This window comes from Mastacembelus armatus, chromosome 15 (genome assembly GCF_900324485.2).
Source record: "Mastacembelus armatus chromosome 15, fMasArm1.2, whole genome shotgun sequence".
Lineage (NCBI taxonomy): Eukaryota > Metazoa > Chordata > Actinopteri > Synbranchiformes > Mastacembelidae > Mastacembelus > Mastacembelus armatus.
In genome coordinates, this window is record NC_046647.1 from 20794936 (window position 1) to 20810087 (window position 15152).

The window sequence follows — 15152 nt, forward strand, 5'->3', positions numbered from 1 at the left end:
TGTCTTGAGTTTTGTTTCACTTTGTGCTGTAATGTGTGCCATGTGTGGATCCCAGAAGGACAACTGGGACTACATTAACAAATGTCTGTTTAAAAAAACAAAAACAAACTAAGCATTATAGTAACAATACTATGCTTATTTCCACGCAGAATGCAGTATAATTTTATAAAAAGAGCATTTATTTCAAAGTTTTTTTTTTTTTTTTTCGCTTCGGAGATTGAAGCACATAGTAAAGCAACAGTACAATGTTCAGAAAATATAAGTGTGATGCTGTAACATTTTTTTTTTTTTTTGAATCTTAACTTCTTAACATGTTTTTTGTTGTAATACTGGAATATTCTGCATGTATACTAAAATAAGAACTTTTAAAATTGTACAAATTGGTACCATAAAACTTGACAGAGAATAAAAACGAGGCGTTCTCTCACTGCAACAAACACAGATTGCTAGTTTTCCTCTTGAACTGGGAGAAGGAACGAAGAAACGCCAAACAATAAAATTAAAAAAAAATAAAATAAAAGAAACAAACAAAAAAAAAAAAAAGAGAAAGGTTGTGTGCACATATGCATAAACCAAAGCTGAGATTAAACGTTTGGCAGAACATATCTTATTGCTGCCCAAAACTGGAAATCAAATATCATGTGGTCACTTTATGTTCAGACAACTATAAGAACATTAAATCTGAGCTGCAAAAAGGAAAACATGAATGTTCCTGTGTAGCTGTAGCCAAAAAAGAAAATAAATTGTCATAATAATGATAATAATTATAATAATAAACAACAATGATAATCATAATATAATAACATTAAAAAAGAGATTGAACAAGAACCCGCACACTTAAAAAGGATGTTCTGGTTTCAGCATCTCTGTATATGTGGCTCAGAAAACAAACCTTGTGTTATTTTCCAGTCTGCACATTTTATGTTTCAATAGCAACACATGTTGATACAACAGATGTTACTGCCAACATAGCTGGTGTTGGGGAAAAACACAATGCACATTTTCCCAGGCCAACATTTACTGTGCTGACAGAAACAGCACATCCTGTTTTAAGGGTGCACGAGGCGCAAGTTGGATCCTCAAAGTGATATACCATGTCTGCACATTGCTCTGTACATACCTAACACAGAGAATAGTTTCCTTTCTGAATATACTTTTCAAGTTACAAAAAGAAACAAAAGGAGAAAAAAAGAGAATGCACTGCGTTGCAAGAGTGTCCATTAAGTTTAAGGCGATTTTTAGAGCTCACAGGTTTTTACTCGTGATTAACCATCATTGGTGGACTCCGAATGAGGAAATGATCATTCATTGGTGGACTTCGTATGGGAAGTGATTGTTGATGGGAGGAATAGGGACGAAGGGCTGTGGATGGAGACAGGGCGTCATGTCTTCTCTGCAGTGAAGAATGAAAACAAAGAATCATCCACAGTTTTCAAATTGAATCCATGTTGAGTCTGTCTCTTTTCTGGAATACAAAAAAAGGTATTTGTGTAGCATTTTCACAGATACTCAGTCCTTGTTTGCTTGTCTGTGTGTAGCTACTGAAGCTAGTGGTCTCTATCTTTACTCTTGTGTTTATCCCTGGAGTTGTTGTTTATTTATTATAAGGCCACCATACTGTGAAGATGCTGTGAGCATCTTCAAAGTATCAACAACCCAGAGTCTGTCACGCTGTCTAAACCACGGCACCTGCTCAAATCTGCACATAAATGATAAATTTAAGAAAGCATTTTGTTTCACCTTTTTGAACTCCTAACACATCTTAATGACCTTTCATTTCTCTTTCATGAGACAGTTGCTGGTTCCTATAACTTTTAATTTGCTCGTAACTTGCTCTTACCGACTTCCTGCTTTTTCTGTCACTTACATACACCACTAAGAGAACAACAATAGAAAATTTAGGAATCTGTTAGGGGAACAAAATCACTCTCAGGAACCACTGAGGAAGTTTGTGAATCCAGTCCACAAAGTTTCTAGAACCTCTAATAAACTAAACAGTTTGATGTAAGCCAGTCATTTTCGTCATACAGCAATATCTTTTTTTCCCCCAGCAGTTTACTTCCAAACAGACAAATGTTGACATCTCCCAGCCCTGCAATGCTGAAGTCTTTTGAAATAGACAAAGGGAAGAGACAGCAGGGAAAGGAGGGAAGTGTGGAAAAACTGGGAGCAGTTAGTGTTGATTACGTTTTCATTAACAAATCGTCATGGAGGACCTGGGAGGCGCCACAGGAGGGAGAGTTATTAATGTTCATTGACAAATTGGCATGAACCGATCAGTTGGTAGTTGGTAACAATTGGGAGCAGTGGAGTGTTAACCCTCAGTTAACAAATCCTCATGGAATCATTAAATCAGAAATCAGGGACGTTCACTCAGCAAGACCACTGTTAAGAGTCTTCACCGTCATCGCCATCATTAATGGAGCAGTCTTTGGTTCCGTACAAATCTGCCAACTTCTTAAACCTTGGCCCCCAACTCTGCAGATAGTCATAATCCAAGTCAGACTCTGTTGTGACAGACTCGAGGGAACTCAGTGACCCAGCCAATGATCCTCTGCCTTCATAGCCATAGATCTGAATGGAGTCGTAGGGAGGTGCGGTTGGGTCGCTGTCAGCCTCTGCGATTCGAGTCTTGATGAAGTCATCAACATCCACGCTGTTGGGTGCAGGACGGCCGATGCCGGGCCTGAGGGGGTATTGAAGCTCTGGTTTGATGTCCTTTCTTGGTAGGAAACCATTGGCACCATCTGGGTTCTGAACGGTTATAAAGAGAACACCTGGTTTTAAAATCTAATAATCTGACATCAGTTAGACAAGTTTGGAAAACGCTGGATAGGAAACTTTGAGACTTTTGTAATTTTGATTGTATAAGAAGCATTATCGCATTTAAGTATTAGAATTAAAATATGCCCTGACCCTGCCTCTTGTTCATACCTGCAGTGTAGCAATGTCAAAAGCTTCTGTATCCTCTTCACCACCTCCCTCGTCATCATAGGTGATGATATTTTCCCTGATGTCCTCCTCCTCAAATACTATCAATGGCTCCTTCTTTTGACGCCTCAGAGCGACAAACAACACCACAATTGCTGCCAAGGAGAAACACAACCATACACTTTTAGAAGTTGTTTTGCATTCAGTTGTTACATAAGAAGCCCCACACAATCTCTGTGAAAAAACTACAAAAGCAAGCATTAGCTAATTAGTATGCACTGTGGAAGATAGTGTAATTAGACCTTGTACAATTTAATTAATAACATTTTTGTTTTGTGCTCTGCACACATGTCATTTTAATTGCAAGTGGTTATCAACATATCAGGCTTCTAAAAGGTTCTGTGCTGTGTAGTGAAATACAACGTTAGCTCCTGCTGTGACGATACAGTGCCACATACTTTCCAATACCTGAATGAAGACAGATACAGTAACAGCTGCAATGTGGGTTTCCTAGCAGGCTGACAGAGAACACTGACACTGGAGACACAATTAAAAACTAGAAAATTTTACATTGAACTCATTTTTTGCAAACAAAGAATTGATTGTTCCATTCTAACTCATTATATAAGAGCAAGGAATCAGACAGTAGAGGTGATGCTGTAGCTTCTTATGTAAGTGATTCCAGGACCTCTAATCTTAAGAAGCTGCATCAACAGCATTGCAATTTGAATGAGGACATGAAAGCAGTCGGTCAGCTTGACTAAGCTCCTGGGCTTCACCTCGGCGTCAATATCAGGTATATTTGGTATTAATGGGACATCACATTGAGAGACTTGATTAAAAGACTCATTCTGTAAACACACTGCTGGATAATCTTAGGCAACCGATTGAAATTTCATGTTGCAAGTCTTATGTAAATCACTAATCCTTTATGGTGATCTCTGTCATTTTAAGCAACATTTTAGGCTCCTTACCGAGCAGAATGACAATACAGGCTAGGATAGCTATCAGCGCCCCGGTGCTGAGACCAGCTGGTAGGACATAGGGCTCCACGTTACAAGAGAGGATGGTGTTTTTGCTGTCACAGGAGCACACTCTGATGGTCAAGGTGTTGGTGCTACTCAAAGGTGGGAAACCATTGTCATTGATCTCAATGGGGAGGTAGTAAACATCCTGGGTGAGACGGCTGAATCCTTTACGGAGCACGTAGATACTGGCGGTGCTGTCTGTGGAGAGGCAGAAATATTTGCAAAGTAGATGAGCAAAATGGTAAAAATGCTAGGACACAAAGACAAACAGCACATACGTAAAAACACACAATTCAGTTTTTTCTTTCTCAACTTTACAGCAACTTATACACACATTTTTATTTGTGCACAGTGTCATCCACCTACACACATACAGCATACACACACTCACAAGCCAATGAGGTATGACTATGGTGATATTAAATTCCTGTTTAATAGTGGGTCCATTCATCAGCTGAGGAGGAAATGTAATCAAAAGTCACTCTTACTGCTGCTGCATTATAAGCTAGCAGCTAACTGTGTATCTGCAGTCCCCACACACACACACACACACACTTCCTCCTCTCTGCCTCTTTCTTTCACCTTATCCAAACAGTTCTTTCCTAATGTCACATAAGCTTTGTTGCTGACAAAGAATTGAATGCGGTACTTTCAAGGCGTTACAGAAGCTTCACTATCAAGCAAACAGTCTTTAACATTTACATTAAAAATACATTACTTAGCCATATAAGTGAAACATAGTATAAAAGCTGCTGAGTTGCACTACTTGGAACAATGTAGGTAAATAGTTGGATGAACAAATTACATTAAATGTACATTAAGATTTACTCTTGGATAAACTTTGTTAGTATGAGAAACACACACTCGTACTCGTGATATACCACTATACTGGGCACAGGTCTGAAACAGCTGAATCATTTTTATTTATCAACTTAGAAAGGCTCAAAACTTTTCACCAGAAAAGGTGAGCCCCATGCCTCTGTGCTGCTCATGTCACTGTCATCTGTTGCTATCAACCTCCCGCTAGCACTGGTATTCCCTGACAGCTCTGTGTGTGTGTGTGTGTGTGTGTGTGTGTGTGTGTGTGAGTCTGTGAGTCTGTGTGAGAGACAGAGAGAGAGTACCTGGCTAGATGGAATGAGTGTGTCTGTCTTAACTATGATGTTCATACACAAAGATTAATCAGAGATTAAATTGATTAAAGATGTATTCTCTGCTTTTGTTGTATGCCCAGTAGGTCCCTCAAATCCCATACTTGATCCGTGTTGGTCATATGAACCTTGACGTAGTTCACATGTATTTCACTTTCATGGTATAATCTTCTTCAATCTTTCCAGCCTTATCTTCTCTATCTATATTCATCCTCTCTTGTCTCTCACTCTGTCTCTCTCACACATTCTTTCTTTAGTTTCTCCTAGTCTCTTTCCCAGCACTCACAAAACCTAATTCAATCAGTTGGCCCCCTAAGATATATGTACAGACGGACGGAGACCCCACTGCAATTAATACAGCCTGCAGGACATGTGTGCATTCGTGTGTGTGTGTGTGTGAGAGAGAGATTCAGAGCACCTGCTGCTTTCTACAAGGTACTGTACGCCTCCATCTGCTTATGCTTTGATCTAATCTGAGTGAAAGGGGGATGGAGAGAAAGGGACCACAGATGAAGAAAGAATAAGATTGATGACTAGAAAGGGCTTAAAAACAGAAAGAAAGCAAAAATTTAAGGAAACAAAAGAGGCAGGAGAGGTAAAGAAAACGCTGTTTTTAAAGCTCCTTTACCTCTGTTGTCTTTAAGGGAGAAGTTGTTGTTGTGGACAACTTCTGGAGCGAGGCTGAACGTAAAATGCTGTCTGTGAGCCATCTCATCTTTGTCCACTGCACTGACCGTTTCAATAACCTAAACCACACACAAAAACACAAATTAGGAAGAAACACATCAATAGAAAATACTGGTTCTGAGTAAATTTTTGGGTTATGATCTTGCAAAACACCTGCATATACAGTGCACCCATTGTGACACTCAGATATACATACACCTTCACACACAAACTCTCACAGTCCTTACCCTTCCTGGCACAACAGTCTCACACATCAGGACTTCGTTGTTGGTAGCAAACTCTGGGGAGTTGTCATTTACGTCCTTCACTTTGATGTTTACACGCACTTTGGTGTCTTGGTGGTGGCCTCCTACACATATAACACACACATGCAGAACAGGCCAAATCTGTTAGCATTTTGTTACATAAAAATATTAAAGTAAAGACAGAATCTCATTTGTGCTCGACACTGTATTTTTATCCATATTCGGTGTTGGCTGAGTGAGATGCTAACTATGAATGCTTTCCAACAAGACTGCTTGTCAATCAGTTGGCCCCTCAGCCAGCCGTTTATTTTGATTTGTAAGAATTACAGACATGAGTTTGTAACACATCAAAATATCCGTCAGTCAGTCGTGCTTTTTTTACCAAAACTGTTTTCCTATGCAAAAAGGACAAATGCAAACATGAACTAGCCATTCATCCAGAGTATTATCTTAGAAAGACTGAAAGAGTATTTGTTTTTCCACTCATCTTAAAAAAAGAAACAATCCACGCTGTACTGCCTTGCATATTTGCACTTCTAGTCAGTATGATTTTTCTACTACCCTGTCATTACTAGGCATTTATTTAGGTTCCCAGGGGCTGTTAGCGGTTAGCATAGCTTGGTCCTAACTTTGCGGGTGGCTAGGCAGTTTCCATCTGGCCGTCTGGCGTCTATAGCACGCCACAGGGAAACCATGCGGCGCTCTGCTAGTTTGAGCCCCAACCACAGAATACCAGGGTGGGGCCACTGTGGCGTGCTGGCTGGAGAGTTTGTGGGGTTGAAGCTGGCGAAGGAATGCTATGGAAAGCCTGTAGACTGATATTATCTCCTTTTCTCCCCTCATACTTTCTCTATAGTTAGTAAGTGTGTTTGGATTAGCTGGAGCTTAGTGAAATATTTTGGTGATGTCTTAACAGTTTAATTCAAATACTTTTAATCTTCACTGCATCAGTTTTCTTTTTGACTGTGTCTTCAGATTTTTTGTTTTGTTTTGTAAGGTTTTTATTATTTTGGTCTTAGTATCATCCTCACCATCTCAGCAAAGAAATTAACAGTACAAATTTATTGAAGTTGTAGTTGACACAGATTTGAGCAGAATTTACCAGCCAAATTTCAGAGATTAACATCTGTAAACACTACAGCTCCATTTTTGTTGCTGACCCAAGAGTCATAAAATCAACATCCCACAGGACAAACTGCACATGAATGAATTATACCAAAAACTTAGATGCAAGGACATTAGACAGCAGACAATGAACAGTAATCAGGGGTAACAGCTAGATACACTCCAAAAATAATGACACCAAGTGTTTATTCTGTAACAGTCTGCACAAAGCCAATCCCTCCTGCCTCAAGCTGAATATATAATTAGTCTACCAGGGCTTCTGCAGTATTTCACTGACATTCATAGCGAAAATGCTAACTTTAGTCCCCCAGAGTGGGGAAAAAAATTAAAGACAACAGCTTGAATCCACTTAAAGTCTGTACATAAGATGTCATGGAGTGTATCCAGCACATCAGAATGACAGGATGGGATTTGTATGCCAAAAAATGTACAGCCTGGTGGGTTTCTGGCATTTTCCATCTGCTAGTTCATCTCTGACTTTCTTTCCGTCCTATATCAGTAGCACAAATCACACAACGACCAAGATCAACGACAGACAGACATGTGCTCTCCTGGAATAGCTGAAACTATAGTAAAAATAATAGTGATAGTTCACTGAAATGTTTCTAGTTTTGGACGTGTGTCTGTGTGTATGAATGTGTATACATACCTATCTCTGTAGCTGACACAGATATATTATGCCAGGCCTGTGTTTCTCTGTCCAGTGGTCTTGTGGTGGTAATCATGCCGTCCTCTGAGTTTATGCTAAAGAACTGCTCTACGTCTGTGTACCGAGGTATCATGTACCTGCAGAGAATTATCACAGAGTTTGGTTACCAAAACAAACTTTTCAAAAAAGTACTTTGGCTTTAGTTCTGAGTCTTTCTCAGTGTGGCTGAAAGAATCTTTTCTTTTGGTAGTGTTTCATGAGTATTTTCTCTAGTGTGAAAATTCAACCTCCCCCAATGCAACAAGCCTGTGTTAGTGAAGAGTGAGCATGTGAACTCTGTGTGTGTGTGTGTGTGTGTGTGTGTGTGTGTGTGTGTTACCTGACAGGATTGTTGGCAACGTCAGTGTCCTTGGCATGGACTCTTCCCACAAGGGTGCCTTCAGGTGCATTCTCTTCTACCTCGAAGGTGTAACTGGGAGCTACAAACACAGGAGGCTCATCTGCATCCTCCACTGATATCTACACACACAAACATACAGAATTATTAATGTACTTTACTGATCCACATTACCATAAACATGGGCACATCGTTTTACACACACATTTTACATACATACCTTTATTGTGGCTTCGTCTTTATATGGCCCCCAAGCTAGGAACTGGGGGTCAACATGAGGGTTGGATCCTTCCACCTTCAAAGTGTAAGACCTTTTAGTTTCGAAGTCCACTGGCTGAAAGAGACAAAGACAGACAAGAGAGCGCATACAGGTCACTGCATTATACATTTCAAATCTAATCCAATCCATGTTTGACCAAATATTAACTGTAAACACCCATTAAAATCGTAAAATAGTATTTCTGTAATTACATCTTAATATGGTAAAACCCTGTGCTAATGTAAATGTATTGTCTTTATGAGATGTAGTGAGTGACCAGTGCTGTGTCCCTGTGCTCAAGCTAGGGGGAGCTGTTGCTACATTAATGAAAACAAGAACATTAGCACTTGTATTGTGAGCAGCAGTGTAACTGTTACCATTACCATCACCATCCAATAAAATCGAGAGTAACCCAAATACTGACTTTGATTTCAAGTCAGTTTGTATTGCCTTGCATTATATTACATGATATGTGTGTTTTGGGCCCAAAATGAGTCATTTGGTTGTTTCTGTTGGGTTGTTTTCACCATCAGATGAAAACAATACTGGTTGTTTTTAATGAGCCAGAATTAGGTTTGGGAGTTTGGGGCACAGCTTGATAAAAGGGAGTAGAGATTGCTTTGGGTCACAAGATGGAAGGTGGCATTATGTCCCAAATCATATAAGTCTGCTGCCAGTAAGGTTAATCTTTTTTTTTCTATATAGTTTTTCATCTATTAAACCTATATAATTACAACATGTAATTTAAGAAAACATTATTCATTTATATTCTTATTATGGGTTTTCAAAGACTGAAACAGTGTAAAACCTTGAGATTCAGTTCATTCATATTGAACTGCACTTCAATTCATTTGTATATTGGGAGTAAACCTATTGACTTGTAATGGGCTTGAAATGATTCCAGTGCGTCCTTTGAGCTATGGTGTCCATTGTCGAAACAGAAAACATGACATCATATTTCAGTTGTCATTACAAAGTGCTAGAGCAATTAAAGTGCAGTGATCATAAGCCAAACAGTCTGATTGGTGATGTATTCCTTAGGAATATCTGTCTTTCTCCTGACAGTTTTCTTATGAACTGAGCATCTACTACAGCAGGGGACACTTTTAAGTCAACAAATTGTTTAAGAGCTATAATACCCAGGAGATCCTCTCTGCTATTATTATGAGGGCTTGTTCATTGCCAAACAGCACTTGGCTGTGACTTGCACTCATCTGCAGCTCCTTCGTAGCCACTATGACAGTAAATAATGCTCTTTTGGGCATCGCTGCTGTATTATAAACCTAGATAATAATCTCTTTACACTTCCACTATTTTTCCAGCTGGTATGGGGGTGTTGAACTGGCCAAGTCTCAAGAGTAAGCTTGATCATTTTAACTTCAGCCTATATTTCTTAATGAAATCCCATTGGGAGACAACAGGACTTATAAGTTTTATAAAATTCAAATGACAGATTCATAAATTTGACACACTGGGTTTACCAGGGGTCTGCAGTAATCAGTGGCCATCAGGGCTACCAGTGCCAGATGTTTTGCATAAAGGCTGCACTAAGGTAGGGAGCACAGCTTGATATTGATAGAAGGTACAGTGAAATTTGTAAAAGGGGAAAGATCTGATCGTTTTCTTTTGCTGGATGCCACAGTGTGAAACCTCTGAAAACAGCTTGCAGTAGCATTTCAGTCTGTTAGATTCAGAACGTTTTCATTTCTTCAATGGATTCAGTGTCCGAACTGTTGATTACAGGTTCTGAGTGTTATGGTGGTGGTGGTTTACACTGTCCCCTCACAGCAAGAAGGTTCTAGGTTTGAATCCTCTTAAATTCTGGGGCCTTTCTGTATGGAGTTTGCATGTTCTTTCTGTCACTTATTACATTTCTGTTTTTTGTAACACTCCATCTCTGTCTCTTTGTCCTCTTTGTCCCTGTTCCTCCATCTCCCATCCTATAGATGTCCTCTCTTTTCATTCTCTCCCTCTTTGTGTAGTCGGTGTGAAATAATATTCACAACATTACCTTCTGCCCTTCTTCTCGCACTCTCTCACGCACAAACACTCACACACACAGCTCCTTAATATTCTGCGGACTGCTTTCGTCAGGACACAGTTGAAAGAGAATAGCTGATTAAAGCTCATCCCCCAGAGTGTGTGTGTGTGTGTATGCACGTATGTGTGTTTGTGAACAGGGGAGTGAGAGAATAGAGACCGATATTGTCGCTGATTTGAAACTGTGTTTAGGTGTAAGTGTTTGCATGCATGTGAATGTGGCACATTTTTCTCTCCAGGGCAAAAGGTGTTGATTTCCTTTGAGAGGCATTAAGACACACACACACACACACACACACACACACACACACACACACAGATGAGTTGAGATGCTGTACTCGGAGTGAGAGGAGCCAAAATCAGGTTCCATGGTTTGAGGACCTTTGATTGTCTGCTTAAACATGCTTTATGAAATGATAGTTAAATAACTCACCAGAGTGCCTTTAAAATGTGACTTCATTAAACTAGTACTGAACAGTGGGTTTAATATATTCATTAAATATATTTTACACATAGGTACATATTGTGAAAGTGCTCTGAAAGGACTTGGTTTACTGTCACTGCTTTCTGAAAGTAAGGTAGAGCTGAAAGTTAGTCTGTCTTGATTTATCTGAGCTTGTGTGTTTGTCACTGGTTTTGGCTAGTGTTAGCTAAGTTGTGTTTTATTGTTGTATTTTATCTATTAGATGTCCGTCACATGGGAAATAGGGGCAATGTCTTTAGTTTTTTTTTTTTTTGTTTCAAATTTGGACAAATTTACAGATTTATTGCTATCCGAGAGCTGTCCAGTCCAGTGTATCGTTTTCTGCCGTTGGCTAACGCCTGATCTTTGGGTTAACTGCCTTGCTCTAGGGCACACAAATTGTAGTTGGTGAGAAATTAGAGGGAGCATTACTCATTATTAGTATTCACTCGGTTCCCTGCTCATAACACGAGTGGTATGAGAAACCCTAACCCTGGCAGACATAAGGCTATGCCCCAGTACTGAGCGCTAAATGAATCGCTCATGCACACACAGTTGGGAGAAAAGGCATTCGACAGACTTATATGGGCTGATGTTGAAGTTTTTCTACTGCATCAGTATCACTTGGCTGCTCTTTTCACCAATGCCATTGTTGTCTGGAGAGTAAAGGAACTTAGCACTAAGCCCATCATACATTTAAAGACATAATTACTTATTTAAACGCCAAATCTTTCACTGAATAAGGAAATATTGACAAATATTCACCTCTGTCTTTCTTAGAAAGTCTGACAACCTAAAACAGTTTTATGTGTCTTTTTCTAGGACAGCTGTCCTAAAGAGAGAGGGAGAGAGAAAGGCCTGTTCCAAGACTAATTTTGGTGTACGTTTCATTCTTATTTCCCCCACACTGATAACTCGACTGTAAATACTATTATTTTTTTTAACTAAGAGACTCAAAGGTTGGGCGCCGTGGGAGAGAAAAGCAGGGTACCACAGCGCACTGGAAGATTCAGCTCATAATCTTGACCTGCAGCTACTCATACAACAGTGTGAGTGAAGAGAGTGAGAGGGGAAAGAAGAAATGAGTGTGTCTCTGTGCATTTGACAAAGCAATGTGTGTGTTTGAGATGGTGGGACTGTGTGTATTGCAGAGAATGTGAGACTGTGTGTGTTCATGCATTAGAGAGCGGGAGAGAGAAGACAGAGAGCGAGCAAAAGTAATTGTGTGTGCTGGGCTGGATCACTGAAAGCTATAGTTACAGTTTGCGTGTGTGTGTGTGCGCGCGCTTGTGCATGTGGGTTACAGTCACAGAAGATGAGCTCTCTGGCCTAGGGAAGCACGAAAGTTAATGCACTGAAAGTCAGTGTTCATATCAGACGCAAGAAAAAATTGTGATGGTCGTCAAGTAGAGGAACATAGCAAAAGCTTTCCACTGCTTCTACCCATCTTCCTCAGTGCTTCGTATTTTTCATATTTTCGTTCTTTTCTAACACACAAATATAGACAGAATTAAATCTCTCAACAAAACACCTTGTCCACAGAAAATACTGTATATTTCTGTGCTGCCAAGTTGAAAAAGTGGGTGAGGATGCCCATATAGTTTTCATAAGAGCAAGCTATTGAAGCACTTAACAGTACTTTTGTGTAATTTTGTGTTTAGATGGCAGCCAACCATGCACTACCTGTTCAGCAGACGTAGTAAGTGGTTGATGTTTAGCTGCTAAAGACTCAGACTAGAAACCACAAACAGCTAAAAGAAAGTGGTTTGGATGTTCAGTTGCGTGGAGACCAGAAACATGACGACACCTGAATGATAATGTTGCTCTTTATCTGCTGGATGTGCAAATAAACAATAATTTGCAACAGGTTTTATCTTATCAGCTTAAACGTTGATGATATGTTAACGTGCACAATTTGTTTAAGCTTTTTCCATATGTGGAAAGAAATATCTCAGGGTTAAATGTATGAGTGTCTTTCTTACCTTCTTCAGCTTAATAACAGCCTCTCTGGTCTCAGAATCAGTGGTGAGTTCAAACATTCCCAAACCATCACCATCTATTAAACGGTAGTTCACCAGGCCATTGTCTCCGAGGTCAGGGTCTTTGGCCTTAAGGCGGCCCACCTCCTCTCCTGGCACGTTATCTTCTAATACAGACATGGAATACACACCTGGGGAAAAAAAATCAATGCGTAAAATTTGCTTAGCTTTTGCTGGTAGGTGATACTGTGGTCATTGTCTGGCCACTGTGTGCTTAAGGTACTCCACGATCTTTAGATTCTTTGAAGAATTTCTGGATTGCTGCCACTGTGTTTACTGTCTGAGGAAGGGTCAGTTTTGGAGGGCACAGAGGGAGCGACGTGAACTATACCATCTGCCTCATATGACCCAGAGGATTTAAATCGCCCCTATAGTGTCAGGTATGTGAAATGTCAGTGTCAGAGGGAGTTGACACCTGGCTTGCAGAATGAGAACAGTGGGACCATATGTCTGCTCTCCCCTCTTTTATCCTTCTTCCGTCTCTCACATAGTTTTCACACATTTTCTCTCTTCTTCTTTTTTTTTTCATCTGTAGCCCATCTGTCTTTCATCTCTCCTCTTTGTCACTTTTCCTCTCTACTCTCACCTCTGTCCATTATTCTGATTTTATTCCAAAATCTGTAATTTGTTCCTCCTTCTGTCTTACATATTCTCTACCCTTTCTGTCCCTCTTCCCCCCCCTAGTCCTTCCTTCTCCTATTCTATGATTCAGGAGTTCAGAGTAGATTTATAATGTTATCGCTTGTACAGCATATTTATCCTGCGTGTCCACATGTAGCAGTCCTGTGAATCATGAAATTCATTTGGTCATGTGGCTTCTGAGCAAATATGACTAGAAGAGGAAGGGGATCCACAGGACTTGATCCATCGAGCCTAAATTCGTCCTGCCACCCTCCAGTCCTCTACTCTTTTATCCACCACGTTTATCGACACCAAATCCCTCCTCTCCGTGTTTCCTCTTCATCTCGGGTCCTGCTTTTAAAACTCCTCTTCTTTCTGTTTGACTCTCCTTTGCACGAATCTTTCCTCCCCTCTTCATCTATCATTTGTTTCTTCCCCTTCAGCTCTGTCCTTCTACATCTCTGCATTCATCCTCACCTCTCCTCCCCCTGCCTGCCCTATTGCTCTCATTCCTATCAGTCCTCTTCTCCTTTTCCCTCTCTCTCTTCTGTGTGCCCGTTCTGGCTAAAAGCTCATTTCATCCCTGTCCTCCTTTTGCCCTTTTCCTCCCTCTCCTCTCCTGCCGTTCTATTCTTGCTTTTGCTAAGTAGCTTAACTTCAGTGGCTCCTGGCAGCTGAGTTAAACATTGTATGACAGAACACACAGGCAGCCTGGCATACCTGGCTACAGGCGAAAATGAAGCACAGCACATAGAGGAGAGCTTTACATTCGAGGACACAGTGGGAAGTGAATTTAAGTTTTAGCACTTGGTAAAAATGTCATATACTCATAAATCACCAATACAGATTTCTTTTACAGAGAACAGTGCCTTATATTTTCAGAAAGTCTGAGGAAACGTGAGAATATGTGAAAACTGAGTATCGCTTAAACTGCTACCTACACTGTGCTGTTCGTATTCTGATCTTGAAAGCAGAAGCTCATAAAACCAACAAAGTTTAGATCATAATAACCGCAGTGTGTTAGATGAGCCATCTTGATCTGATTACTGAAATTAGAACAAGAATATCTTACATTACTAGGTAATTTATTACAATTTCTTCTGGTAACTTTGATGTGTTATCATATATCAGAGGAACTTTTTATATTGAATCTTTATTCATTGAACTAATATGTGTCTGTGATGGGTGTGGACCTCTCTGCTCGAGTTTGGCTTTGTGGTTAGCAGCACTGAACTGGTTCTTGAAAAAAATCCTCTGTAAAATATTTGATCCCACAAAAGATGCGCGCACACACACACACACACACATACATTGATCCCAAAAGACACAGGGGGTCAATATGCAAATAGTCCTGCAGATAGCAGCCAAAATCTCTCACAGCTTTGAAAGTCTTTTATTTTGTTTTGTTCTGAATTGTTTTAAACCAGAGTGAGGCAGCACTAGCTGTGAACTACTGCATCTGACCTACAGTATATTACAAGTAATTAACAAAACCGTCTTTGTCAGACTTTAACAGA

General features: G+C 40.0%; 1 protein-coding gene across 4 annotated transcripts in view; it reads right to left on the reverse strand.

Moving 5' to 3' along the window:
- Positions 1-204: 204 nt before the first annotated feature.
- The window catches only part of cdh11 (cadherin 11, type 2, OB-cadherin (osteoblast)), a 69627-nt gene continuing 54679 nt past the window's right edge, over positions 205-15152 (reverse strand). For all 4 annotated transcript variants that reach the window (XM_026309415.1, XM_026309414.1, XM_026309412.1 and 1 more), the window contains 9 exons: positions 12958-13145; positions 8434-8547; positions 8196-8335; positions 7817-7953; positions 6025-6146; positions 5739-5856; positions 3906-4157; positions 2935-3086; positions 205-2754 (listed from right to left, as the gene is read on the reverse strand). In XM_026309415.1, coding sequence (XP_026165200.1) covers positions 2389-2754; positions 2935-3086; positions 3906-4157; positions 5739-5856; positions 6025-6146; positions 7817-7953; positions 8196-8335; positions 8434-8547; positions 12958-13145 — 1589 coding nt within the window. In that variant the 3' untranslated portion in view covers positions 205-2388. The remainder of the gene's footprint in view (positions 2755-2934; positions 3087-3905; positions 4158-5738; positions 5857-6024; positions 6147-7816; positions 7954-8195; positions 8336-8433; positions 8548-12957; positions 13146-15152) is intronic.